General features: G+C 45.3%; 1 protein-coding gene across 1 annotated transcript; it reads left to right on the top strand.

Annotated features, from left to right (window-relative positions):
• PRKRIP1 (PRKR interacting protein 1) lies at positions 1-27,156 on the top strand. Its single transcript, XM_037054829.1, has 6 exons — positions 1-187; positions 993-1,071; positions 2,462-2,562; positions 9,097-9,182; positions 10,564-10,631; positions 26,056-27,156. Exons 1-6 carry the CDS (start codon positions 62-64, stop codon positions 26,154-26,156), a joined length of 561 nt encoding a protein of 186 aa, XP_036910724.1. The 5' UTR covers positions 1-61; the 3' UTR covers positions 26,157-27,156.

Here is a 27,156-nt window from a genome sequence, read left to right as displayed (position 1 = left end):
CTCTGTCATCATAAGTGCGCGTCGTGGTTGCTGCCGTCCGCTAGGAAAGCAGAGGGCTGTCATGGCGAGTTCTGCAGCCTCCACAGTGCGACCGCCGAGGCCCAAGAAAGAGCCGCAGGCGCTCGTCATCCCCAAGAATGCGGCGGAGGAGCAGAAGCTCAAGCTGGAGCGGCTCATGAAAAACCCGGTGAGACAAGGCGCGGGCTCGTCGGCCCCTCCGAGTCCCAGCCCCTTCCACTCAGGCGCCTCTGGGGGCCCCCTGGCCTACCTCCCCCTGCCTCCAAACTCAGGAATTCAGTGCCCGGGCCCCAGAGTCAGTCTACCGGAGTAGACTGCTCCCTCCCCCTGCCTCCAAACTCAGGAATTCAGTGCCCGGGCCCCAGAGTCAGTCTACCGGAGTAGACTGCTCCGCAGACAGTGAGCTTCCTTCTGCCATTATGTTACAGCTCAGCCAGGATTGCGGGGTGGGAGGGGGGCGCTGTGGAGTGGCTTTCCTTGTTCCAAAACTTTTTCCAGTTTAACCTTTTGTGAAGAGGCGTCAGAAACGTTAAACTAGAAAGATAGAGCCCTTGAATTAGTAAAGGGTTATCTTTTTCTAAACAGTACCTTGTTAGATCATCTTTGGGATAAGGCACTACCCCCCTCAGGCGGAAAAACAATAGGACGAGGTCTCATCTTTGACTAGAAAGGACTGACTTTTCTCGTGTAGTAGTAGGGTTTAAGTCGGAGGCTTCCAGCTCTGCATGATGACTAGACGGTTCTGAGTTCTCTGGAAAGTAAAGTATGGCTTTGACAAGGCTGTGGCCTGTGATAGACCCCAAAGTGTACAGGGTGCAGTAAAGCTAAGACAGAGGGAAGGGGATAAAATGAGCTTTGAGTCCAGGGAGCAAAGCAGCCTTACCCCATTGTCTATTAAAATCCTTTGGTTGTAAGAGATGTAACTTTGTGAGCAGGTTTATACTTACAAATGCTTTCCTGTTTAAATGTTTCAGGACAAAACAGTTCCAATTCCAGAAAAAATGAGTGAATGGGCACCTCGGCCTCCTCCAGAATTTGTCCGAGATGTAATGGGTAATGACTTTGGGGGACTATGTGTTTATGTAAATATACTTTTTGAAGTGTAGATTAAAAAAAAACCCTGCAGTTAGTGTATGTTAATTAGATCTCTCACAGGGAAAAATGTTCCCTGGTATAATAGTTTGTTTTCACGATGAAGGAGCTTGGCATTAGAGAATTTTCTTATACATTGTTTTTAATAATGTCTTGTATTGGTTATTTCTAAATGGAAATAGTTTTATTTTGTTGGACTGTAAATTAACATATAGTAATTATAAGGAAAAATAGCCCTGGCTGGTGTGGCTCAGTGGATTGAGCGATGACCTGGGAACCAAAAGGTCGCAGGTTGGATTCTCAGTCAGGGCACGTGCCTGGGTTGCAGGGCCAGATCCCCAGTAAGGAGCACTCGAGAGGCAACCACACATTGATGTTTCTCTCCTCCTTTTTCTGTCCCTTTCTCGAAAAATAAATAAATACAATCTTTTTTAAAAAGGAAAGATAAATAATAAAATTATTAAAGTTTGAGCCACCTGAAATTTCATTGTTCTTCTTGTAACATTCTGAGATAGCCTTCCAAACATTTTTACAGCCAAAACCACTGCTGCTTAAGAAAAAATGGTTTTAGAAAAACATGATTGTTTTACATATACTAATAGTAGCCACATTTTGTCACTTAATACATCATGGACATCTTCAGCTTAGCAGAAATTTAGTCTGTCAAATGTCAGATCATCTGGCGGGGAGGGAAAGGGCATAGCCCTCAACTAGGTTTTCAGTCACTGAACTGCATTTTGTTTGTCCTCTTATTAGTGCATTAGCGTGGAATTTTTAGTGACTTCACATTCACCATTCACACGACAAGTATTTAATGAGCTAGATTCTTTTGTACGTTGGGGAATAGGACAGGCCACCCCTTCCATTATTTGAGTTTCTTTGGTCACTTTTATTTTTATTTTTTGTTATTTATTGATTTTTAGGGAGGAAGGAGGAGTGAGAAACATCAGTTTGTTTTCCACTTGTTTATGTACTCATTGGTTGATTCTCGTGTGGGTCCTGACCGGAATCTGACCCACAACCTTGGCCAGGTCAATGCTCTGATCAGCTGATCTACTTGGGCAGGGCCCTCTTTGGCTATTTCTTTTTATTATCTATCTATCTATCTATCTATCTATTTATTTTATTGAGAGAGAAACATCGCTTTGTTAATATTGCACCTACCCATGCCTTCACTAGCTGTCTTGTATGTGCCCTGACTAGGGATCGAACCTGCCACCTTTTTGGTGTACCAGACAACAGTTGAACCAACTGAGCCACCCCATCCAGGGATCTTTGGTCGCTTTTAATGAAGCATAGCCTATGTTGACAACTGGAGCTCACTAAGAACTCTGAACTGTCCTGGCTGTAGGTTCAAGCGCTGGGGCTGGAAGTGGAGAGTTCCACGTGTATAGGCATCTACGCCGGCGAGAGTATCAGCGACAGGACTACATGGATGCCATGGCCGAGAAGGTCAGTGAGCAAGGAGGCTGGCTGATCCCTTGGGTTCGCACAATGTGTGCTTATAACTTTCAGGAAAAAAGGCTTTTGAAACATAGTAGATACACCTGGTTTGTGTACTAGCTATCTTTTCAAATTAGCACCAGCAGCAGATACCAAGTAGAGTCCAGGTTACTCCTAGGTCAGACTCAGATTACCTTCTAAGGTAAATAATAATTGATTAAATAATAATAATTATTGTCAAATAATAATTGATTAAAAATTGAGAATTGCTTTAGAGATTGTACTGTAAGAACTATTAAGCTTTCTGTTACTTGATTGGGAGGGCCAGAAGTCTCTCTCCTGTTCATAAAAATACTGTTTTGGACAGATCACAGGTTTTATTTTCTAACTAATTTTGGGGTTATTTTATCCACACCAAAAATCTTGTTGGATATTTTACTAGAATCGAGTTGAATCTATAACTTAACTTGAATGAGAATGAATGTTGTCCCCTCAAAAAACTTTATCTTTTTCATTTGTTTAAATCTTCTTCTATCTCAGTGATGATTTATGGAGATTTTATATATTTCATCACATTTGTTCAAAGATATTTGAAGTTTTTTGATTGCAGTAGCTAGCTGATCCTTTATTATTTGATATTAGTGAGATGCAGAAAAAAATACTGACTTTTTTAAAAAAGATTTTATTTATTTATTTTTAGAGAGGGGGGAAGGGAGGGAGAAATGGAGGAAGAGAAACATCAGTGTGTGGTTGCCTTTTCCACGCGCCCTACCAGGAACCTGGCCTGCAACCCAGGCGTGTGTCCTACTACCCTGGGAATCGAACTGTTGACCCTTTAGTTCACAGGCCCACACTCAATCCACTGAGTTACACCAGCCAGGGCAAAATACTGACTTTGATATAGTGCTCTTATATTTGCCCACCTTACTATTAATAAAAATCAAATATTATTTGGCTGTTTCTTTGAGATTTTTCAAATCTGTTTTTTTCTCTTAATAGTGTGCATGAGAGATTGTCCCTTATTCTTGATCTTACAACCTGAGCTGGAAAAATCTTTTTCCTCAGTCTTACCATAATGGCTGTTATTTCTTGGAATACATTTATACATTTAGAGAGGTTCAGATTTTTTTTTTTTAGATTTTTATTTATTTTCAGAGAGAGGGAAAGGAATGTAGAAAGAAAGGGAGAGAAGCATCGATGTACAAGAAAAACATCGATTGGTTGCCTCTCACACGCCTCCCAATGGCGACCCAGCCTACAACCCAGGCATGTGCCCTGACTGGGAGTCAAACCAGCAAGACTTTGGTATGCAGGCCCATGCTCAAATCCACTGAGCCACACCAGCCAGGGCAGATACTTTAAAATGATATTTATTTGTCTGCTTTTTATGAAAGAGGAAACTACTTTACTCAATAGTATTTGATTTTCCAATAATTTAATTTTAAAAAATTAGAATCTGCCCTGGCTGGTATAGCTCAGTGGATTGAGCATGGGCCTGCAAACCAAAGTGTTGCTGGTTCAATTCCTAGTCAGGGCACATGCCTGGGTTGCGGGCCAGGTCCTCAGTAGGGGGCCTCTGAGAGGCAACCATACATTGATGTTTCTCTCCCTGTCTTTCTCCTTCCCTTCCTCTCTCTCTAAAAATAAATAAATAAAATCTTTAAAAAATTAGAATCTTTGTAGAATTTATTTCTATACAAAGGGATAAAATACTTTTTAAAGTTAAAACAAACAACATTCATAAAAATAGAATACTAAGCAATAAAAAGGAACAAACTACTGATATATGCAACAATGTGAATAATTCTTAAAAACATTATGCTAAGTGAAAGAAGTCTTGCATGAAAGAGACCACACTGTATGATTTCTTTTACATAGAAACCAATTTATGGGAGTGGAAGACTCAGAACAGTAGTCTTCACTGGGAGTTGGAGGAGGGGTTAACTGGGAAGAGGTATGAGGGAACTTCCTGGGGCGATCGAGTTGTACACACAAGATTTAGGCATTTTGTTGTGTAGAAATATTACCTTAAATGGGAAGAGACAAATACAGTACTTCAGTTAATGATATATATGCTTAAATCCTTAGAAGTGAAGTGCCTTGATGACTGCAACTTACTTTGAAATGCACCAAAAACAGTGAGATGGATTAATGAATGGCTAGAGACACAGATAGGTAGATACATATGTGATAAAGTAAGTAGCAAAACATCCGTGGTGTAGAATCTTGGTGATGGGTATATGCACTGTATAATTCTTTCAGCTTTTCTGTGTTTGAAATTTTTCAGTGTAAAACACTAGGGAAAATATTAAGCCAGAGGAACAAAAAAGCTACAAAAGAAAATGTGTAAAAATGTATTGGCATGGCAAAAAAATGAGTTAAAAAATGTCTTTATGGCCCTGGCTGGTGTAGCTCAGTGGATTGAGCGCGGGCCTGCGAACCACATGATCGTGGTTCGATTCCCAGTCAGGGCACATACCTGGGTTGCAGGCCAGTTCCCAGGAGGGGACTCACGAGAGGCAACCATACATTGATATTTCTCTCCTCCTCTCCTTCCCTTCCCCTCTAAAGATTAAAAAAAAAAAATGTCTATATGATTTGGGGATCACGTGGTGTTTTGCAGCTGGCGAGTGCTTGCCAGCAGCCTTTCTCAGCCCCAGATGCTGGTGGTTCTTCTCCAGCGGCTGCCACCCCTGGTTGTAACGTTCTTAATTTTAGTGGGAAGTTTCGGCTGGCTTGTCACTCAGCTGTACCAGGTCACTGTGATGGGTTTGCCGCTGTCAGGAATGAACAAATCTGTATGTAGAAAGTATAAGAAGCACTTTTTTATTTTTAAACTATTTTAGAGGGAAGGAAAGAAATAGAGAAGGCTGTTGTCTCATATACCATCAGTTAGTCTGAAGTTTTTATATATTGATTAAAGAGAAAATAAAGAAAATGTTTTATAAACCTTGAATTCATGCAGAAGCAAAGGTTTCTATTTCATGTAGTGAAAGGCTCTGAGGTTAGAAGAACAAAAAAGAGGCTAGAGGATCCCCCATCGTTCACAGGGACCTCCACCCACTTCAGCCCTTGCCTCCGCCAGGGGCCGGCAGCCAGCGAGGGCTCTGTTTGGTTCACTTGCGGAAGGCAGCTGCCCTAGCTGCACAAAGACGTTTCCAGCTTAGCTTCTAAACAAACCCAGTCCTTTTAGCTTTAAGTCCTTTGCTTTCTAGTTGTCCTCTAACTAAAGCTGATTTTCTTCTTGAAGAAAGACCCTTTTTTTATTTTATAATTTTTGTCACGCTAAGTAGACCCACAGAGGCTTGGCGGTGCAGACCAGCAGAGGTGTTGTCGCCTCTTCCTCCTTCACTGGCTTCTTTTTTGCCCCATTGACCTTTATGGCTGGGACTAGAAGAAACAGAGATAACACTTTATGTTCCTGTCTGTAATTTACAAGGGCTTTCCTATAGGTTGCCTATTGCATTTCTTTCTTTTTCTTTAAAGATTTTCATTTATTTTTAGAGAGAGGAGAAGGAAGGGAGAAGAGAGGGAGAGAAACAGCAGTGTGTGGTTGCCTCTCACAGCCTCCCCCGCACCTGGCCTGCAACCCAGGCATGCGCCCTGACTGGGAGTTGAACCCGAGACCCTTTGGTTTGCAGGCCTGCACTCAGATCACTGAGCCACACCAGCTGGGGGCTATCTGTTGCATTTCATTATTCTTCCTAAAGGCTTTGGGGGAGAAGAATTATTTCACCCATTATATAGATCAGGAAACTGAGGCTTAGAAACAGCAACTTCTGGGAAGAATACAAGAGATGGAGTGCATACATGTGTGTCCATGTGTGTGTCGTGCTGCTTTAGAGCCTGTCATATGATAGCCAGAGCTGGTTAGGACTCAAAAATTCCACGGTTGCAGCCAGAGAGGCCAGTTCAGCTAGTGAGTTCCAGTCACTGTAAAGAAAAAGCACACTCATGTGTGTCCCCCCTATTCTCAATACTCTACTGTACTTCTGACACTTCTGATCACCAAGAATGTGGGAGTTTTCCCACACCAACCAGTTCTGTGACACCAACACGTTGTACAATTTATCTTAATTCTGCTGCTGTCTACCTGGAGGTGGCAGCAGATCCCTCAGGTTAAGGCTCAGTTCCACAGACAGCCCCCCTCCCCCCTTCAAGAGCCAGTCAGAAGTCCGGGTTGTCATCTGTGCTTCTGACCAATTGTAAGTGTGAGGTTTCCCTGACCTGCTCTTCGAGTTCAGGTAACTTGCTTAGAGGGCCTCACAGAACTCGGGAAGACACCTTACTGCCCAGGTTAAAGGTGTATTATAAAAGGATGTTATTTAGGAGCAGCTGGATGAAAGGAGGAGTGAGGAGCTTCCGCACCATCACTCAGCATTTCCATGAGTTCACCAGCCTGGAAGCTGTCCAACCTCAGCCTTCTGGATTTTTTGGAGACTTCATTATGTAGACACCACTGGTTAAATCATTGACCTTTAGTGTTCGATTCAACCCTGGCCCTCTTCTGAAGGGTTTTCTAAGTCACTCATTAACATAAACTCTTGCATTTGTAAGGGGCTTGTTATGAATAACAAAAGACACCCTTTCACATTTATCTCTGGAGCTCTTTTAGGAACTGGCAACAAAGCTAATATTAAAAGATGTCCCTGTGGCTCCTATGTAGGAAATTTGTAAGAGTTTTTAAGAGCTACGTGTCAGTAACAGCGGGTGGAGATCATGTGAGTCATAATACTGCACTAAGGCCCAGGCTGAACGGCCGGTAGTGCTGTCTCTTCCCTCAAGAAATAGTGCATTCTCCCCCACAGTTTTGTAACTGGGGAGTTGTAACCCACCGCACCATTGTTTCGATGTTTCTGTAAATGCTGACTCTGACTAATGCGTAGCTTGTAGACAATAGCATGTTTGTAGAAGAATCCTAGAAACTAACCTCAAAAGATACAGAGTCTGACCTTCAGGCATCCCAGCTCCAGGAGATTTGCCGACCTTCATCCATGGAACCAGGATGATGTAAAGCGAGGATGACTAAGCCAGCATGACGCACACCGGACCATCACTTGCCGCGTCGGGATGGACTGTGCTAGTCTGCATGTAGAGAACTTTTCAACCCCCTTTCTTGTTTTTTTTTTTATAACATTTTTTGTGTGTGTATGGGAAATTTCTTTTTTAAAAATATTTTATTTATTTATTTATCTTTAGAGGGGAAGGAGAGAGGGAGAGAAACATCAATGTATGGTTGCCTTTCTTGTGTCCCCTGCTGGGAACCGGCCTGCAACCCAGGCATGTGCCCTGACTGGGAATTGAACCGCCACCCTCTGGTTCGTAGGCCCGCGCTTAATCCACTGAGCTACACCAGCCAGGGCTTGAACCCCCTTTCTTGATCTCTCTGTTCTCTGTTCCCTTCTCCCCCTTGTAAAAACCTCTGCCTCCACTGAGAGGTGCAGATGGGCTTTAGGAGTCCCCATCTCCCAGAGGCCAGCATCTGAATAAACCACTTCCATTTGCATCAGCACCTGCCGCTCGAATATTGGACTATTGGCCTTCTGGCCTTCGTAGCAGCAGGCATCTGGACCTGCGTTTGGTTTCATTTTCTCTTAAATTTGGTTATGCACGGGTAGTGTTGTTACCAAACTGCTCCCATGCTGGGGGCTGAGGCTGCCCCTGTGTGGTTCAGGGCCTTTCAGGACCTTTTGCATGTTGGGCGACCTCCAGGATCTTGACTAATGCAAGAGCAGTTTCAAGACACGAGTCCAGGTGAAAGTGACAGTAAGTTTATTAAAGCTTAGGACAGCCGGGCTGGTGTAGTTCAGTGGATTGAATGCTGACCTGCAGACCGAGGGCTCGCTGGTTCAATTTCCAGTCGGGGCACATGCCTTGTGTGTGGGCCAGGTCCCCAGTAGGGGGCGCACAAGTGCAACCACACATTGATATTTCTCTTTTTCTCCCCCTCCTTTCCCTCTGTCTAAAAATAAATAAATAACATCTTTTTTTTTAAAAGCTTGGGGCAGTGAGGGAAAGTAAGGGCCTCTGTTGACAGGATAAGGGTAAGCCTAGGACAAGTATTAGAATTCTAGTTTGTCCTTAAGTTTGCTGATGCGCTAAAATGAGTGTATAATGGGGTCTGGATCATTTTCTGGTTGGTTTTATCTTTATGTGGGATTAGCCTGGCTCTACTTGGTTTTTGTTATCTGGCTCCTTGGTTGATGATTTAAACCCCCTGGTTTAAATTATCCTAAAGGATAGGGTCAGGTGATTTATTGGCCGGCTGCTAATTGCTCAGACATTCCTACCATGCGTTCAGCTCTTTGTCTCAGTTTCCTCGTTCCACTTGCCAGGGAACTCTCCTAGTTTCTCAATAACCTGCCTTAGTATCTAAATGAATTGAAAGAGTTACTTCATCAGAGAGCCTTGTATTGATTTCCCACCCCCTGTGGGGCACTGGAGACCTGGATATATGCCTGTAGACTCCCAGTGGTGTGACTGACTTCTGTAACTCTCCTACTCGGCTCACAGTGTGTTTACGTGCTGTGGGGTTTTTTGCAGCAAAAATTGGATGTCGAGTTTCAGAAGAGACTGGAAAGGAATAAAATTGCTGCAGAGGAACAGACTGCAAAGCGTCGAAAGAAGCGGTAAGGACTTTGTGGTCTCCCATAACTGATGAGACTTAAGGGAAGGAAATGGGAAGGCAGATGGTGGTGAATGGTCCTTGCAGTCAGAGGCTTGCCTGTATGACCCGAAGGTCTTGGGTGGTACAGCCCACCATGGAGCAGTCCAGGAGAGGAATGGCTTTCCCCCCAGTACCTGGGGAGTCACTGACTGTGCTTCTCCCCCTGCTTGTTACAAAGTCTGCACAACTCGGAGGCCAGCACTTCTGTGATCACATGGATTTCTGTCCTCACTTCTGTATTTTCACGTCAGGTTTAACTGAGTGCTGAGTGAACCTCTCATTTAGCTTCTCCCTAGGGTCTCTGATGTCTGTATGTGACTGTATGAGTGTACAGGTTGCACGTGTGTGTTGATAAATGCTGTCTTGTTGATGTAAGAAACATCCAGACCTGTAGGGAATTTTGATAAGAATGTATCTGAGCCAAACTGATGACAGTTGCTGGGAAGCAAGATCTTAAATGCTCCCCGGAATGGCAGTTTGCAGCTGCTTATATGCATTTGAAGTTAAGCAGGGCAGGAGGGTTAAAGGAAGATAGAAGAAAGCAAGGTGGAGACTGGATTGATTGCAGGATATTTACCAGGTTATGTGCTCTCTAGAGCCAGGATTACTTCTAAAAAGAGGCAGTCCAAAGTTATGTTCACTTAAATACACTGGAACAATGGACAGGACTTGGCTTAAGGCAAAGATAAACCTTTTGCTAAAGAAGTTATGTGCCTGGGGCCTGACTACCCACCAAGACCTGCCCAGTTAGGCGTTTTATGATCAAATCACCCTGTGGTGTTACTTGCAGTAGAACCCCTTTTTATCCACCCGCACAACTCTGAGAGCGCTGAACAGGGTTTATTTATTTTTAAGATTTCATTTATTTTTTTAGAAAGAGGGGAAGGGAAGGAGAAAGAGAGAGAAACATCAATTTATGGTTGCTTCTCACATGCCCCATGCCAGGGACCTGGCCTGCAACCCAGGCATATGCCCTTGACTGGGAATCGAACCAGCAGCCCTTTGGTTCGCATTCCAGTGCTCAGTCCACTGGGCTACACCAGCCAGGGCTGAACACGGTTTTTTTAAAATAGTTCCTACATATCTTGGAAGGAAGAAGCATCTGCCAGTATTTCTAGATTGCTTTAAGCACCTCAGGACTCCTGAGGATTTATCTTGGTGCGTGAAGAGAAAACCATTTGATCACGTTGATGTTAGAGTAGCAAAATCAAAAGAAAGTATTGCTTTCATTTTATTGTTGGTGTTTGTGTGATTATAAAGTGTTTAAAGGCCCTATAAGTAGATGTTCCTAAAATATACAATAAGCTGGCTAAGGAATTAATGTGTTTACATTACAATTGTAGCCAGAAGTTAAAAGAGAAGAAATTACTGGCAAAGAAGATGAAACTTGAACAGAAGAAACAAAAAGAAGGTGAGTGGTACCCACTTTTCTTGGTCATGACCTTTGTTGGTGTTGCTCACAGAGGCTGACCTGTCAAGGATGAGATCCAGATTTTGACACTGATTGGCTGGCCAGTGAAGAAATGAGGGTTCATTTCTGTTAGTTGGGGCTCATTTAATTGCAAGTATCAGGAAGCCAAACTGGGTTAAGCACAAAAGAAAGATACCGGCTCACGATAAGTCCAGGACAGAGCTTTCTTCAGGCAGGACAAGTAAAAGAGCTTCGCGTAGGTCTCCCTCTGCCCCTTGACACCCTGTCCTCAGGGTGTCCTCCCTGTGGTTGTGAGGTCCCCGGGAGCTGTAAGCGTGCCTCATTCTGGTCCAGTAGGAAGAAGTAAGGGGATGTCCCAAACAGAAGTGTTTTTGTGTCCCATCGCCTCTGGTGAGTCAGTTAAGAATGCTTTTGGCCTCAAGAAACAGAAGTCCCAACTAGCAGTGGGTAAAAAGGAGTTCATTTTTCGTACATAACAGGAAACCTGGGTGTAGGTGGCACGTTGAGCCTCTGATCCTGTTGACATTCGTTTAGCAGGTGAGCGCCTGGCTGTGTTTGGAGCATAGGTTTAGCCCAGCCTTCGTGGGTTGTGGTTCCAGTGTCAGCTCAGTCTTCAAGCTTTGTTGTGCTCTCAAGGTGTGTCCTGCATATGCTGTCTAGTGTCCAGTCAGGGTTGAGTTCTCTGAGTTTGTTTCTCAAAGTGCTGGGTATGGGGGTTAGGGCCAGACTCACACATGCACTGTTGAAGTGAGCCCAGGGGTTCATCCGCAGCTCTGTGGGCTCTTGTCTAATCTCCCCCATCCCTGGTCTCCCCGGTAGGTCTGGTCTCCCAAGGCCAGTCGGAAAACCGGGGCCTTGGTTACTCTGCCACACACTTCTACCACCGCAGTGGCCCCAGGGCCGAGCAGTGGGGTGACAGGGAAGGAAAGGCCACAGGAGCTTGCCCGGCCGTCTTAGGACCACAGCTCCTTTGGTCAAGGCTCCCTCCAGAGTTGTTGCCTGCAAGCTCGTATCGCTGCAGCAGTTGCCGCTGTCACTGTGACCCCAGTGGGCTTGCCTGGGAGGCTAGGGTGTGAGGGTGCAGAAAAGAGTCTACACAAGAATTTCTTACTTGTGGAACTGGAACTGGATGGTTTCTCTTGGATCTCTGTCTGCGCCAGTCCCCACTTCTGAGTACTGGATCACCCCAAGTACAAGCTGGGGGATAGTAGGGGAAAAATAAAAAACTGCAAACTTAGTACTGTTTCTGGACACTGTATTCTTTTTTTTTTTTTTAAGATTTTATTTATTTATCTTTAGGGAGGAAGGGAAGGAGAGAAGGAGATAATAAATGTATGGTTGCTCTCGTGAGTCCCCTGCTGGGAACTGGCCTGCAACCCAGGCATGTGTCCTGACTGGGAATCGAACCGCGATCCTGTAGTTCACAGGCCCGCACTCAATCCACTGAGCTACAGCAGCCAAGGCCTCGACACTGTCTTATCTCTTTCTCCAGTCTGCTCACTTTTCAGAATCCATGCTTTCTGCCCAGGTTCTGTAGTTGTATTCAGTGGAGAGGCGGGGTCGGATGTGCTTCCTGTGTCTTAACCTGGAACCTTTTTTTGTTTTTTGAATCCAGATTCAGGACTTTACCTTGAACTCTTCTGCATTTTAACTTGATGTTATTGGCTCTTTGGATTCCGGTTTCCAAAACACTTTTAGATTCTGAAGTTCATCATGTTCCTCTTTCTGGTGTTGTGGGTGGGTTTGATAAACATGCCTCCAAAATGCTGAGCCAGAGTGGGCCAGGGCCAGAGCCCTCCAGCAGCCACTAGAAAGTTCCATGTAGGCTGGCCCAGACCTTTTCTTTAGAGTCTTTCGGCGAAGTTAGTCTCCTGCTAAGAATCAGCTAGACTCTCGCTCCATCTCACTGCAGAGATGTGCAAAGGAGCAAAGAGGTAATTTGAGGTCATGGAGTGAGTATAGTGGGTAGGAGGAGTTCTAAGCTCAGCTCTCACTCGGGCTCACCCCGGCTTCTTCTGTTTGAGCAGCTGTTTATGTTTTGTTTTTCAGCCTGTAAAATTAAGGGGTTTTTTTTAGGTCTAAAGTTCTGCAATTTGGTAACTTTGCCATATGCCTTGCTGTAATGAAGATGTGCCATACTGCAGAGGGGCTTCCCTCACCAGTATATCTAAGGGCCCTTTCAGAACAAGAAACAGAGGTTGTTTTGCCCTGAGTTTGTACTTAACCTGTGTTGGATCTTTGGAATTGCATATTAACTGTTTAGTAGTTGGTCCTAGAATTGAAAGAGACAGGTGACAACATCAAAAAACTGGGTGTCTTAAATTCTCATCTCCTAACCCTTTTTAGGCATTAATTTGCCTGATGATATAAAGACTATTTGAGATCATATAATAGGTTTTTATTATCAGGTAGATTTTACCCAGAGCCTTCAGCTTGTTTAAAACAGCCACGTGCCCTCGCACTGCGTCCCCCGGTACAGGTTCCATCACGTTGTGGGGTCACACTGTAGTAGCGCAGTGCTGTTTCCACACTGAAGGCTGTGACCCTGTACCCACTGGGTCGTGAAATCGTTTCAGAGCTTGCAGCTACTGTTGTTTTCAAACATAAAATAGGTAAGAAGATACTAGAGTGCTGACACTTCGAATCAGTATTTTGTGAAAATTTCTTTCAGTTTCTAAGTGGGCTGTGGGCTATAGGCTTCAGTCAAACAGATTTGACAGTCATTAGTGTAGTGCATGGGCCCTGCCTGCTCTTACACTTAACTGTGAAGTTAGCACCAGCACGTATTTTTTAAAATATTTTATTTATTTATCTTTAGAGAGGAAGGGAAGGAGAAAGGAAGAGAAACATCAATGTATGGTTGCTTCTCATGCATCCCCTGCTGGGAACTGGCCCCTACTGGGAACTGGCCTGCAGCCCAGGCATATGCCCTGACTGGGAATCGAACCGGGATCGTCTGGTTCGCAGGCCCGCGCTTAATCCACTGAGCTACACCAGCCATTGCTCCCTGCACGTATTTTTAACTATCAGGAACCATGTGAGGTTGCATGTGCTTCCTAGCAGATGAGCAGCGTAGAGAATNGTAGCGCAGTGCTGTTTCCACACTGAAGGCTGTGACCCTGTACCCACTGGGTCGTGAAATCGTTTCAGAGCTTGCAGCTACTGTTGTTTTCAAACATAAAATAGGTAAGAAGATACTAGAGTGCTGACACTTCGAATCAGTATTTTGTGAAAATTTCTTTCAGTTTCTAAGTGGGCTGTGGGCTATAGGCTTCAGTCAAACAGATTTGACAGTCATTGGTGTAGTGCATGGGCCCTGCCTGCTCTTACACTTAACTGTGAAGTTAGCACCAGCACGTATTTTTTTAAATATTTTATTTATTTATCTTTAGAGAGGAAGGGAAGGAGAAAGGAAGAGAAACATCAATGTATGGTTGCTTCTCATGCATCCCCTGCTGGGGACTGGCCTGCAGCCCAGGCATATGCTCTGACTGGGAATCGAACCGCGATCGTCTGGTTCGCAGGCCCGCGCTTAATCCACTGAGCTACACCAGCCATTGCTCCCTGCATGTATTTTTAACTATCAGGAACCATGTGAGGTTGCATGTGCTTCCTAGCAGATGAGCAGCGTAGAGAATGCTGTAGGGATAACCGTCATAGAAACAGAGGTTTGTGTGCTTTTTACCTCACCGTCTTAGTTTCCTTCCTTAGTTTGCATTTTGTGAAAGAGAAAATAGATTTTCTAGCTGTTGGAAATGTGTAGAAATGTAATGCTGTGATACTCCATTGGGCCACAAGGTGGCTTCTGTGTGCTGCTGGCTTCTTGTCAGGCTTGGAGGTAAACCACTCAAGCTGTTTTGGCTCTTCTCCTGAAAAGCAGTAAGGGGCAGCTGGTGAGGAGTTCCGTCCTGTTGTAGGAGAGGAAGTGTCCCCACGTATTGTTGGTGCTGGTCCAGTAATTTAGTGAAGACTCCATGCAGCCCGGGACTCGTGTCTGAAGGACACCATGGGATCCCATTCAGCCAATTTGGATCATTATGAAGCCTTGAACTTCCAAAACAACGTATTCCAGCACCAGTGTTACTTATCCTAACAGGGACCTGCCTACCAAAAAAACCCAGGATGACCTTAAGGTGATTTCTTCCTAGGTGCCTTGAGAGCAGGCTCTCACCCTCAGCACCCGTTGAATTGACGTTGTGGGCCAGGTCGTTCTTTGCTGTGAGGGGCTGTGTCCTGTGTCACAGTGGTATGTTTAACAGCATCCTGGGCTCCGTCACTAGATGCCAGTAGCGCCCATCCTCCCCTCCGTCACTGGCAGACAGAAATAGCTGTAGACGTTGCCCAATGCTCCCTGGCGGGGGAGGGATACGGAATTACCTTGGTATCTGGAGTTCAGAAAACGCTCGGTAATACGTTTTGGATACAGCTCTTTGCTTCAGTGACAAAACTCTGATCAGTCTTGGAAAACTATTCATATCCTTTGTATCTTTTGAAAATAAAGGTAATGATCATTTGATAGTTTTTGAGTATGCCAAAAATAATAAAGTATAAAAATTATCCCTAATTCTTACTAAAAAATCACTTTAATATTTTAATGACATTTTTTTAAATCTCGATTTTCAAATATATGTTATATAAACCTGTTCCTATATATAGCACATTTATGGTTGTCCTAATTTTATAATCAAAATTGTATCAAAAATATTTTCCAGCCTTGGCTGCTGTGACTCAGTGAATTGAGTGCCAGCCTGTGAACCAAGGGCTGCTGGTTCAGTTCCCACATGCCTGGTCCCCAGTTGAGGGTGTATGAGTGGCAACCACACAATGCTGTTTCTCTTCCTCCCTCCCTTCCCCTTTCTCTAAAAATAAATAAGTAAAAATTGAAATAAACTAATAGGAAAAGCTCAAATATTCTAACATCACATTTCTATTTTCTTTTAATCTCTTCATATGCATATGTCATTTGTATATAGTTATAGCGTGCATGAACAGTTTCCCAATTTGATTTAACAGTATAAGCATAATCCAGCCCATGTATAATTTTTCGAGCAACCGATAGATAGTATCCAGCAGTTGACATGGCGTGGTGCACATAACCTTTTCCTTTCTGCTGGGCATTAGATTGGCTCCCTTTTTGTCCCTTTAGAAGACACTTGAGTGAATATTATGTGTCTGTCCTCCTCCCCCTTTCTGGGCGTTCTCCTTAAGACAAACTCCCGGCAGTGGGAGTGACGAGGTCAGAGCATAGGAAGGGTTCGTGGCTCTTGAAACGCAGAGCGAGTTTCCTGTCCGAGAAGCNGTATAATTTTTCGAGCGACCGATAGATAGTATCCAGCAGTTGACATGGTGTGGTGCACATAACCTTTTCCTTTCTGCTGGGCATTAGATTGGCTCCCTTTTTGTCCCTTTAGAAGACACTTGAGTGAATATTATGTGTCTGTCCTCCTCCCCCTTTCTGGGCGTTCTCCTTAAGACAAACTCCCGGCAGTGGGAGTGACGAGGTCAGAGCATAGGAAGGGTTCGTGGCTCTTGAAACGCAGAGCGAGTTTCCTGTCCGAGAAGCAGCACCAGTCTTACCGTCGTCAGCCACGTGCGGCTGTGTGCACTTCCCCACACCCTCACCCGCACTGGGTGTTAGCAGTTGTTCCTCCATGGAGATAAGAATGTGACTTCAGAGGAAGTTACAGTCTCAGTGAGGATTTAGTAAAAACCATACAAAAATACAGATTCACCTGCCCTGGCTAGGTAGCTCGGTTGTTAAGAGTTTCGTCCTGATAAGCCAAGGTTGTGGGTTCAATTCTCCAGTCAGGGCACGTACAAAAATCAACCAATGAATGTATCAATAAGCTGAGCAACAAATCTACCTCTCTCTCTCTCCTAACTTCCCTCCCCCTTCCCCTCTTCCTCTCCCTCTCCACCTTCTTTGACTCTCTCTAAAATCAATAAATTTTAAAAAATTTTAGCCCTGGCTGGTGTGGCTCAGTGGGATGAGTGCCAGCGTGCAAACCTAAAGGTTGCCGGTTCGATTCCCCATCAAGGCACATGCCTGGGTTGTAGGCCCTGTCCCCATTTGGGGCATGTGGGAGGCAACCTCTCAATGTGTTTTTCTCTCTCTCTCCCTCCCACCCTTCTCTAAGAATAGATAAAGGCTTTTTTAAAGTGTGTGTGTGTGTGTGTGTGTGTATTTATTTATTTCCAAATCTGACAAGACCACAGTAGCTTCCACTCTCTTTCCACCTTGCCGCCCACCTGTGCACAGCCTCCAAAGCTCTTTTTGAAACATAGATTGCATGGTCATTTGCTCTTTTGTTTATGTAGTGACAGTAGCTGATATTTGTTGAACATGTACTGCGAGTGTCCCCCAGCTCCACGTGTTTCGCAGGTGTTAGGTGACACACTCTTCACAGCAGCCCTGAGATAGTGGTGCTACCCCACAGTGATGATGCCTGCGGAGCTGGAGGGGCAAGTGTCGGTGGGATTTGATCCCAGGTAATGTGTCACCGCTGGCTGTGGGCTTACCCACAGGTGATTCTGCTTAAAACCTAGTCATCAGTCCTTGCATTTCTGACACTCCCTGTCTGGCCCCTTCTGGTCTCTCTTCTCCACTGGTTTGGGCTGGTCACTGCCTGCCGTCCGTCCCCTGCTCTTGTCAAGCTCACCGCTGCGCTCTTCCTCTTTGCTGCGCGTGTCCAGGCCTCTGCTCTTTCTGTGCTGCCTAACTCTCCATCCGCCTGGAGAACCTCTGCTCGTCCTACCCCTTCCTCTGGGAATGATTTCTCTCTTTGTAAGGCCTTTTCTGACTTCCCTCCCCACCCCAGCCAGTCTGACCCAGCCTTCCCCTCCGCCTTGTTTTGGTACAGAATCTGCTAAACACCGTAACACGCTTATCTTTTCAGCTGCAATCTGAGTTCCATGAGGGTAGAAGAGTGTCTTCTTTCAATAAAAAAACTTTGTTTTAGAATGGTTTTAGATTTATAGAAAAATGGCAAAGATAGTTAAGTACAAAGATTTCCCATACACCCAGTTTCCCCTAGTGTGAATATCTTAATATGGTTCATTCGTCACAGTAATGAACCAGCATTGATATATGTAGTAGCTAAAGTCCATACTTTATTCAGATTCCCTTAGTTTTCAGCTAATGCCTTTTTCTTGTTCCAGAATTCTGTCCAGGATATCACATTACATTTAATCATGCGTTTCCTTAACTCTCTTGTTAGCTGTGACAGTTCTTAGATTTTGCTTATTTTTGATGACCTTGAGAGTTTTGAGGGTCAGGTGCTCTGCAGAGTGTCCCCCGGTTGAGATTTTTCAGATGTTTTTCTCATGGTCAGACCGGAGTCACATCTTTGTGGGTGGAAGACCAAGAGATAAAGCGCCACTGTCAGCGCATCAGGGTCGCGCACTTCAACACCACTTCCCGCCATTGTGGTGGCCTGGATCAGCCCGCTGAGACAGTGCTTGTCAGGGTTTTCTACTGGAATCCTTCTGCGCAGACATGTTTCTTCTCCCTTGTTTGTTTGTTTATATCAGTGTGGACTCGCGGATGTTTATACTTTAGATTTAACCTATTACTGCTTTATTTGATTGCTCACACTGTTCCAGCCTGGCTGTCGGGAGCACCTTCATTTGGCCCCCGTGTTCCTTTTACACAGGCCCGTCACTGTGGGGTTTGTCGGGGAGGGAATCGGTGCTCGTTTTGTAGTTGTGTTTTAGCATTTCCTTCCTCTAGCACTGTACGGCGGCCCAGGCCGACCCTCGTATGTTGCCTGCCTTGAATCTGAAACAGCTATTTCTCCAAGCAGCCCTGGTTCCCTTTGTTGGAGAGCGATGTTAGAAACCAAGACCGGGGAACTGAGAACTCTGTACTACTCGGGTGTTGTTATTTTGAGGCCCTCTTAACTGATAGAGGAAGGAAGTAGACGCCCCTCCACGTAACCATCAGTAAGCCAAACAGGAGTTCGTGCTGTTGCCTCCAGCTCTCCTTCGCCGTGTGGACTCCCTGCCTGTTGGTTCGCCTGTAACCTCCCACTCCGACAGTTAGTAACCCAGCTCCCACCATCTGTTTGTGTGATTGTTCGTTTCTGGCATGTGTGGATAGTGGTTTCCGAATTGTTAACCTGTTACCTGTGAGGAACAACTTTATCACGTACATTTCAGTGCTTCGTACTGTTCCTTTTGCCTCAGTCCTACAGGCCCCAGTACCTCTAAAATTATTTAGGTCAGCAACCCCTTCACAGAGGGTGTAATACAGTTGGATTCACGTATCACAATTTTGCATTCCATTCTGGGATTCTTGGCATCCTAAAATTTGCATACATTAAGGTTTATTCTTTGTGCCATGAAGTTCTGTGAATTTTAACAAATGTATAGTATGTATCCACCATTATAGTATTATGTACAATAGTTTCATTGCCTTAAAGAAACTATATTTTGCCCTGGCTGGTGTGGCTCAGTGGATTGAGCACTGGCCTCTGAACCAAAGAGTTGCCGGTTGGATTCTTAGTCAGGGCACATGCCTGGGTTGCAGGCCAGGTCTCCAGTTGGGGGCATGAGAGGCAACCGATCACAGAGGTTTCTCTCACACATCATGTTTCTCTCCCTCTCTCCCTCCTTTCCCCTCTCTCTAAAAATAAGTAAAATCTTTTTTTAAAAAAGATACTATATTTTGCCATGTATAATGTATACCTACATTTTGGGCCCAAATTTTCAGGAAAAAATCATTTTAATTTTTGTTTTTAAAGATTTTATTTATTTATCTTTAGAGGGGAAGGGAAGGCAAGGAGAGAGGGAGATATCAATGTATGGTTGCCTGTCGTGCATCCCCTGCTGGGAACTGGCCTGCAGCCAGGCATGTGCCCTGACTGGGAATCGAACCGCGATTGTGTGGTTCACAGGCAGTGCTCAATCCACTGAGCTACACCAGCCAAGGCTCATTTTAGTTTTTTAATTCACTTTTTAATTTATTTATATTTAGAAACAAAATCATTTGTATTCCAGGGTATTATTTTGCATATGGATATCATTATTGCTTCTAGAGTTACATGTTTAATGCATAAGCAGAAATAAAGGGATTAAAAACATTAAATAGGTATGGAATTAGTGCTACCCATGTATAATGCATATCCTTACTTTTCCCTCAGAAATTTGGGCAAAAAATTGTTCATTTTACATGGCAAATACAGTACCCCTTGCTTCTCTGTGCAGCCTTCTCTCTACTCCCAGTTCCCAGCAACCACTGATCTGTGCGCCCCGCCTGGAACTTTGCCTTTTCCACGGTGTCATTTGGTTGGAATCATGCAGGATGCGGCCCTTTCAGGCTGGCTTTTTTCACTTAGCAGAATGCATTTAAGATCCACTCACGTCTGCGTGTCTCTATAGCTCATTTCTTTTTATTGTTGAGTAGTATATGTATTGAATATACCACAGATTATTTATCCATTCACCTCTTGGAGGTTGTCTTGGTTATATCCAGTTTTCGGAGTTTCTGAATAAAGCTGCTACAAACATTTATGTGATGATTTGTGGGTGGATAGGAGTTTTCAAGTCTGTTGAATATATCTTCAGTACCTAGGAAGGTGATTGCTCGATCATATGATAAGAGTATGTTCAGCTTTGTAAGAAACTGTCAAACCATCTCCCAAGGCGCCTGTACTGTTCTGCATTCCCGTCAGCAGTGAGTGAGCATTCCTGTGGTTCCGCAACCTTGTCAGCAGTTGGTGGTGTTGTTTTTTTTAAATTTCAACCATGTTGATATGTATGTTGTGGCATCTCTGTTTAATTTTGACACCATTTTTTTTCCAAAAAGACTTTATTTACTTATTTTTATTTTTTAAAAGGTTTTATTTATTTATCTTTAAAGGGGAAGGGAAGGAGAGAGGGAGAGAAACATCAATGTATGGTTGCCTCTCATGTGTCCCCTGCTGGGAACTGGCCTGCAACCCAGGCATGTGCCCTGACTGGGAATCGAACCACAATACTCTGGTTTGCAGGCCCACGCTCAATCCACTGAGCTATACCAGCCAGGGTTATTAACTTATTTTTAGAGAGAGGGGAAGGGAGGGAGAAAGAGAGACAAACATCAGTGTGAGAGAGAGAGACTGATCGGTTGCTTCTTTTTTTTTTAAGATTTTATTTATTTATCTTTAGAGGGAAAGGAAAAGAGAGAGGGAGAGAAATATCAATGTATGGTTGCCTCTCATGTGTCCCCTGTTGGGAACTGGCCTGCAACCCAGGCATGTGCTCTGACTGGGAATCAAACCGCGATCGTGTGGTTCGCAGGCCCGCGCTTAATCCACTGAGCTACACCAGCCAGGGCTTAGAACGATCCATTGCTTCTTGAACACCCCCAGTGGGAGACCTGGCCCACCACCCAGGTGGTACTCAGTCCATGGAGCCACAGCAGCCAGGGCATGACAGCATTTTTTAACTACTATGTTCTCAACACTAAATGTAGTAGTAATAAGTGCCTATTTAGTGTTTGTTTATGTTGGAAGAGTGAATGGGTGAAATGATTCTGTTAAGTAACCGAATGATTTGAATGTAACCAGATTCCTAGGTTTCTGCCCCTTGAGAGTGATACTTTGAGGTCCTTCCAACGCGTTCCCCACACCCAGGAGTCCATTGTGTGGACTGTTGAGGTGCCTCATTTTCAGAGGCTTTGCGATCGCAAGGAGTGCTTTGAGCCATCCACTGTTAAGCAGTCTCAGCCTTGGAGCCCAAGTTCTAGAGCAGAGCTCCCCAGCTGGCATATGGGTAATGAACTGCAAGTGGCAAGACCCTGATACCCTCAGCCTTCAGAGTGGAGACAGTGCCCAGGGCCTTGGACCAGTTGCCCCACGTGCCACGGCAGCAGAGAGCTGGGGCAGCGCTGCCCTCTGAGTCCAGGATGCTCAGAGCTGGGTGTCTGATCCCTTGTTTTTCCCTCACTCTCTCTATAGTGTGCATTTTTTATTGCAATAAAACACATACACATATATATAAAATTTGCCATCTTAACTGTTTTAACTGTTCGGTTCATTGCTGTTGAATACGTTCAAGTCACGCCACCACTGCCAGCGTCAGTCCCCGTAACGCTCTCCGTCTTGTAAAACAGGAATTATACCTGTTCATCAGTAACTCCTATTCTCCTCCTCTCGGTCTCTTTGATTTCGGCTGTTCTAGATACCTCTTATAAGAGGAATTATAGAATATTCGTCTTTCTGTGACTGGCCTGCTTCACTTAGCATAATGTCCATAAGGTTCATCTGCACTGTAGCACAGGTCAATCCCCGCCCCCCCCCATTTTTTTTAATCCTCATCAAAGACATGCTTATTGATTTTGGAGAGAAGGGAAGTGGCGGGGAGGGGGTAGTGGAGAGAAATACCAACGAGAGAGAGAAACAATAATCAGTTGGCTCTTGTACATGTCTCAACCCGGGACCGAAACTACAGCCTAGGCATGTGCCCTGACCGGGTAGTCAAACCCGTGACCTTTCTGTTTACAGCATGACGCTGCAACCACCCGAGGCGCACCGGCCAGGGTGCCTTCCTGTTTGAGGAAGGACAATATTCCAGTGTCTGGCTGGACTGCATTTTGCTTATCCCCTCAGTGTGATCGCCTCATTGCTGTCTCCACCTGGTATTTCTTTTGCCTGAGTTCTCTAATGTGTTTCTGCTGACAAAGTGGTTAGAGGCCTACGGAGTCAAATACTCCGGGTCTGAATCCTTGTTTTACTGGTCAGGAGACTCTCATAGTCAGTAATAATAAAAAATAAATCCCTGCGCTTTATTGCTCATCTGTAAAATGGGTGTGTGGTGGTGGTACTTCAAGTTAAATAAGACGGTAAAGACTTGCATAGTGCCTGGCATCGGTTAGATGTACAATAAATGTTAGCTACTAAAACATGATCATTGTTGTGCTTTTATTTTTTGTGGTTTTTAAATTTATTTTTTAGTATATTTTATTGATTATTCTATTAGAGTTGCCCCGTGTTTTCTCCTCTTTATTCCCCTCTGCCCTGCAACCCCCACCACCACCCCTTAGTTCATGTCCATGGTTCATACATAAAAGTTCTTTGGCTTCTCCATTTCCTATGCTATTCTTAACCTCCCCCTGTTTATTTTGTACCTACCATTTATGCTTCTTATTCCCTGTACTGTTTCCCCCTCCCTCCTCCTCCCAGCTGATAACTCTCCATGTGATCTCCATTTCTGTGACTCTGTTCCTGTTCTGGTTGTTTGCTTAATTCATTTTTGTTTTTGTTTTTGTTCAGGTTCAGTTGTTGATAGTTGTGAGTTTGTTGTCATTTTACTGTTCATAGTTTTGATCATCTTCTTTTTCTTAAAGAAGTCCCTTTAATCATATAATAGAAGCTTCGTGATGATGAACTCTTTTAACTTGACTGTATCTGAGAAGCACTTTATCTGTCCTTCCATTCTAAATGAAAGCTTTGCTGGATAGAGCAATCTTGGCTGTAGGTGTTTGGATTTCATGACTTGGAATACTTCTTTCCAGTCCTTTCTTGCCTATAAGATCTCTTTTGAGAAATAAGCTGACAGTCTGATGGGAACTCCTTTGTAGGTGACTGTCCGCTTATCTCTTGCTGCTTTAAGATTCTCTCCCTCATTTTAATCTTGGCTAATGTAATGATGATGTGCCTTGGTGTGTTCCTTCTTGGGTCCAACTTCTTTGGGACTCTCTGAGCTTCCTGGACTTCCTGGAAGTCTATTTCCTTTTCCAGACTGGGGAAGTTCTCCTTCATTATTTGTTCAAACAAGTTCTCCATTTCTTGCTCTTCCTCTTCCCCTTCTGGCACTCCCACGATTTGAATGTTAGAACATTTAAAGTTGTCCCTCAGGTTCCTAAGCCTCTCCTCATTTTAAAAAAAATTCTTGTTTCTTTATTCTGTTCTGGGTGAATGTTTATTTCTTTCTGTTCCACACCATTGATTTGAGTCCCAGTTTCTTTTTTTTTTTACTTGGTTTTTTTTTTTTAAAGATTTTATTTATTTATTTACCTTTAGAGGGGAAGGGGAGAGGGAGAGAAACATCAATGTATGGTTGCCTTTTGTGCGTCCCCTGCTGGGAGCTGGCCTGCAACCCAGGCATGTGCCCTGGCTGGGAATCGAACCGTGGTCCTCTGGTTCGCAAGCCTGTGCTCAATCCACTGAGCTACACCAGCCAGGGCTGTCCCAGTTTCTTTCACCTCCTGTTGGTTTCCTGTATATTTTGCTTTATTTCACTTTGCATAGCCTTCACTTTTTTTCTCTATTTTGTAACCATACTCAACCATTTCTGTTACCAGTGTTTTGAACTCTACATCTGATAGATTGGCTGTCTCTTCATCACTTGGTTCTATTTATGGAGCTTTTATTTGGGCCACATTTCTTTGTCTCCAAGTAGCTGTTACATTGTAAGGGGCGGAGCCTTAGGTATTTGCCAGAGTGGGGCAAGCTTTGTTGTGGCACTGTCTGTGGGACAGGGGTCTGAGAGGGAACAGTGCTGCTTGCTGGGTTCTTGGCAGGTTTTCAGTCACTTCCCCCACTACCCACAATCAAATTGGGCCTTCTGGTGCTGGTTCCTGGGTGGGTGGACTTGTATGCATTCCAGGACCCTGTGGGTCTCTGCAACAAACTCTTATGTGAGGCTGGGAGTTTCTCTCACCTCTGCAACCCCCAGAGGTTTTGAGGCTTCATTTCCCCACACAGGAACCCTGAGTTACACGGTCTGTCTCACTCCCCAGTTGTTCCTCCTGGTTTATCCAAGCGGGAATATGGGACCGCCAGGACCACCAGCCATCACGTTTTCATGCCTCTCTCCACCCCAGCTGCCCATCTCCGCCCCTCCTACCAGTCCGAATGAATGTTTCTTCTTTAACTTCTTGGTTGTTGGACTTCCATACAATTCGATTTTCTGGCAGTTTTGGTTACTTTTTGTTTTTAAATTTGTTGTCCTTCTTTTGGTTGTGTGAGGAAGCAAAGTGTATTAACCTATGCCTCCATCTTGGTCAGAAGTCATCATTTGTACTTTTAAAACTTCATTCTTGCCCTGGCTGGTGTAGCTCAGTGGATTGAGCACGGGCCTGCGACTCAGACAATCACGGTTTGATTCTCAGTCAGGGCATATGCCTGGGTTGCAGGCCAGTTCCCTGCAGGCCAACTCCCAGCAGGGGACCCACGAAAGGCAACCATACATTGATGTTTCTCTCCCTCTCTCCTTCCCTTCCCCTCTAAAGATAAATAAATAAAATCTTTTAAAAATTTTTAAAAAAACTTCATTCTTTTTGGTATGAAGGTGAGGAGGAGGAATATGCTATATTAACTGAATTAAAATTTAGAGATGATTTCATGGCCATGAGTGTTTTAGTGTCTCATTCTGGGTGCAAAGGTGATTTTTAGAACATACTGTGACAGGGCACCTCAAAGGCCTCCTGCCTTGAAGCTCTCCAGCCTGGTGCTGACCACGGAAGAAACTCGCTGGGTGCCCGTGGGCAGTGCAGTCCCTGCACGTCTGCAGGGAGGAGGCGCATTATGGGCCTGGGTGAACCCACTGGGCCTGCCAGTGGCCGCATGGGCTGGACTGTGAGCCGGAAGGCTGGTGCTGCCTCTGAGGGCTCTGGCTTCGCCTCGTTCCAACTCTCGCCCACTGCCCTGCTCCGAAGAAGGGGGGCGGGGCTGGGAACAGGTGGTCTTTGTGCCTTGCTTTTGGGCAGCTCTGTGGCACTGTGGGTATTGGCAGTCACGCCAGGGAAAACACTGGGATTTAGAGCTGCACGTGGAGTGTGAAGAGAGAGTTTTCAGGTCTGTGGGAAGAGCCGGGAGGCCAGCATATTGGTGTGGGCAGAGCCCTCAGCCGCACAGGCTTAGAAAACACTCTTGCCAACTGCGGCATGAGAGCTTGAGGCATCAGCAGCAGTACTATCACCACTAAGTGTTAAATCTTAAAGATCTGGTTGGGGCATTGCCCTGCCATGTAGAAGCAGTGAGGCTCGATTTTCAGGGCATCGGGCTCTGTGTGCTGCTGGACCTTTGTAGTAAGGATGAGGTCCACCCGCCTGCAGGGTAGGTAAGTTCTGTGCCTGGGTCTTTGATTGTAGAGAAAGGAAGGTAGGGAGAGTGGGGAACATTGATTTTGTTGTTCCACTTATTTGTGCTTTCATTGGTTGATTCTTGTGTGTGCCCTAACCAGCGATCAAACCTGCACCCTTGGTGTGTCAGGATGAGGCTCTAACCAACTGAGCTCCCTGGCCAGGGCTGTGACTGACTTCGTACTGGGCAGTGGCACTGAGGGCTGATGGATGTGAGGACCTCCTCTGGCTCCTCATTGTCTGTTCCTAATGTTATCACAGTGCTTCTCCTTTTCTAAAGTGCCCTTGATTATCTGAGTAACTTTGGCTATCTCTTACCTGAATGTTGTGTGATTGCAGGACCCAGTCAGTCCCAAGAGCAGCCGTCTAGCAGCTCTGAGGAGGCATCTGGGACGGAGGAGGAGGAAGAAGAGGAGCCCAGCTTCATCATGGGGCGATGACTGCGGGTCACAGTGACTATCTAGAGCCCAGGGCCTCAGAAAGCCCTCCTTTCTGAGGAGGGCTCAGGGAGAAAAGAGGTTGTTTGAACTGTTTCTATCCCACGCCTTGCTGGACAGAAGCAAGTGGGAAGCCATCCCGACTGCTCCCAGCCCTGCCAGTAGGCAGGACTCGGACCCCGTGGGACAGAGAAGACTGTCTCCTGGACGCTCGGGGGCAATGCCAAGGAGAGCGCATTAATGTTTCCGCTGAAAGGGGGGAAATGTTTAACCTTCTTCTCCTGGTGTTTGTTCCCACGTACTTGGACATTGATGCGTTTTGGGCTGATTTCTATGAAAGGAATGTTTATTTAGTAAAGGACAGAAAAACTTTGGATTTTGTTTGGACCTGTGAAATGTCGGAGCTGTAGGGAAGGCTGTGAAAGGGGGGTGGGGTGGGGCCTTTTCCCAGACCCGCTGAGGGCGATGGCCGTGGTGCTGGAGCTGACTCACACTGCAGGGGCCTGGCCCTCACTTCCTCCAGTGAGGGAGCAGACTGCACCCCAGAACACATGTCCCTGCCGGGGCGAGCTCCCAGAACACAAGTGTGTTTGGGAAGCCCTGGGCACATGCCAAGGGAGATAGATGTACGATGTGACCAGGGGGCTGGGCCAGAAGAACGGGAACTAGGTGTGTGAGAGAGCGTTCGGGAAGGAATTGGAGACGAGAAAGAGCAGCAGACAGAGAATCCAGGCGGGGCTGAACCAGAGGAGAGGGCGTGGGGAACCCTGGCCAGACTGGAGGGGCATCCATTGGCCAGAAGCTGCGTTTCCACCCTGAGGTCGAAGGGGCTCTAAACGGAAAACCTGAGGCTGCCTTCCAGACGGCAGGGGGGCCAGGGAGGGTTTCTAGTAAGAGCCTTCGGTCCCCATTTGGGTTCTTTTTCTCCACCTCCAAGTTTCCAAGACTATTTTGTGGCTTTTGTGGAACTGGAAGCAATTACAAAAATTACGGTTTTGCTTGA

This window comes from Sturnira hondurensis, unplaced genomic scaffold, assembly GCF_014824575.4.
Source record: "Sturnira hondurensis isolate 20B ecotype Veracruz unplaced genomic scaffold, ASM1482457v3 Scaffold0008380, whole genome shotgun sequence".
NCBI lineage: Eukaryota > Metazoa > Chordata > Mammalia > Chiroptera > Phyllostomidae > Sturnira > Sturnira hondurensis.
This window is presented reverse-complemented; position numbering and strand designations above follow the sequence as displayed.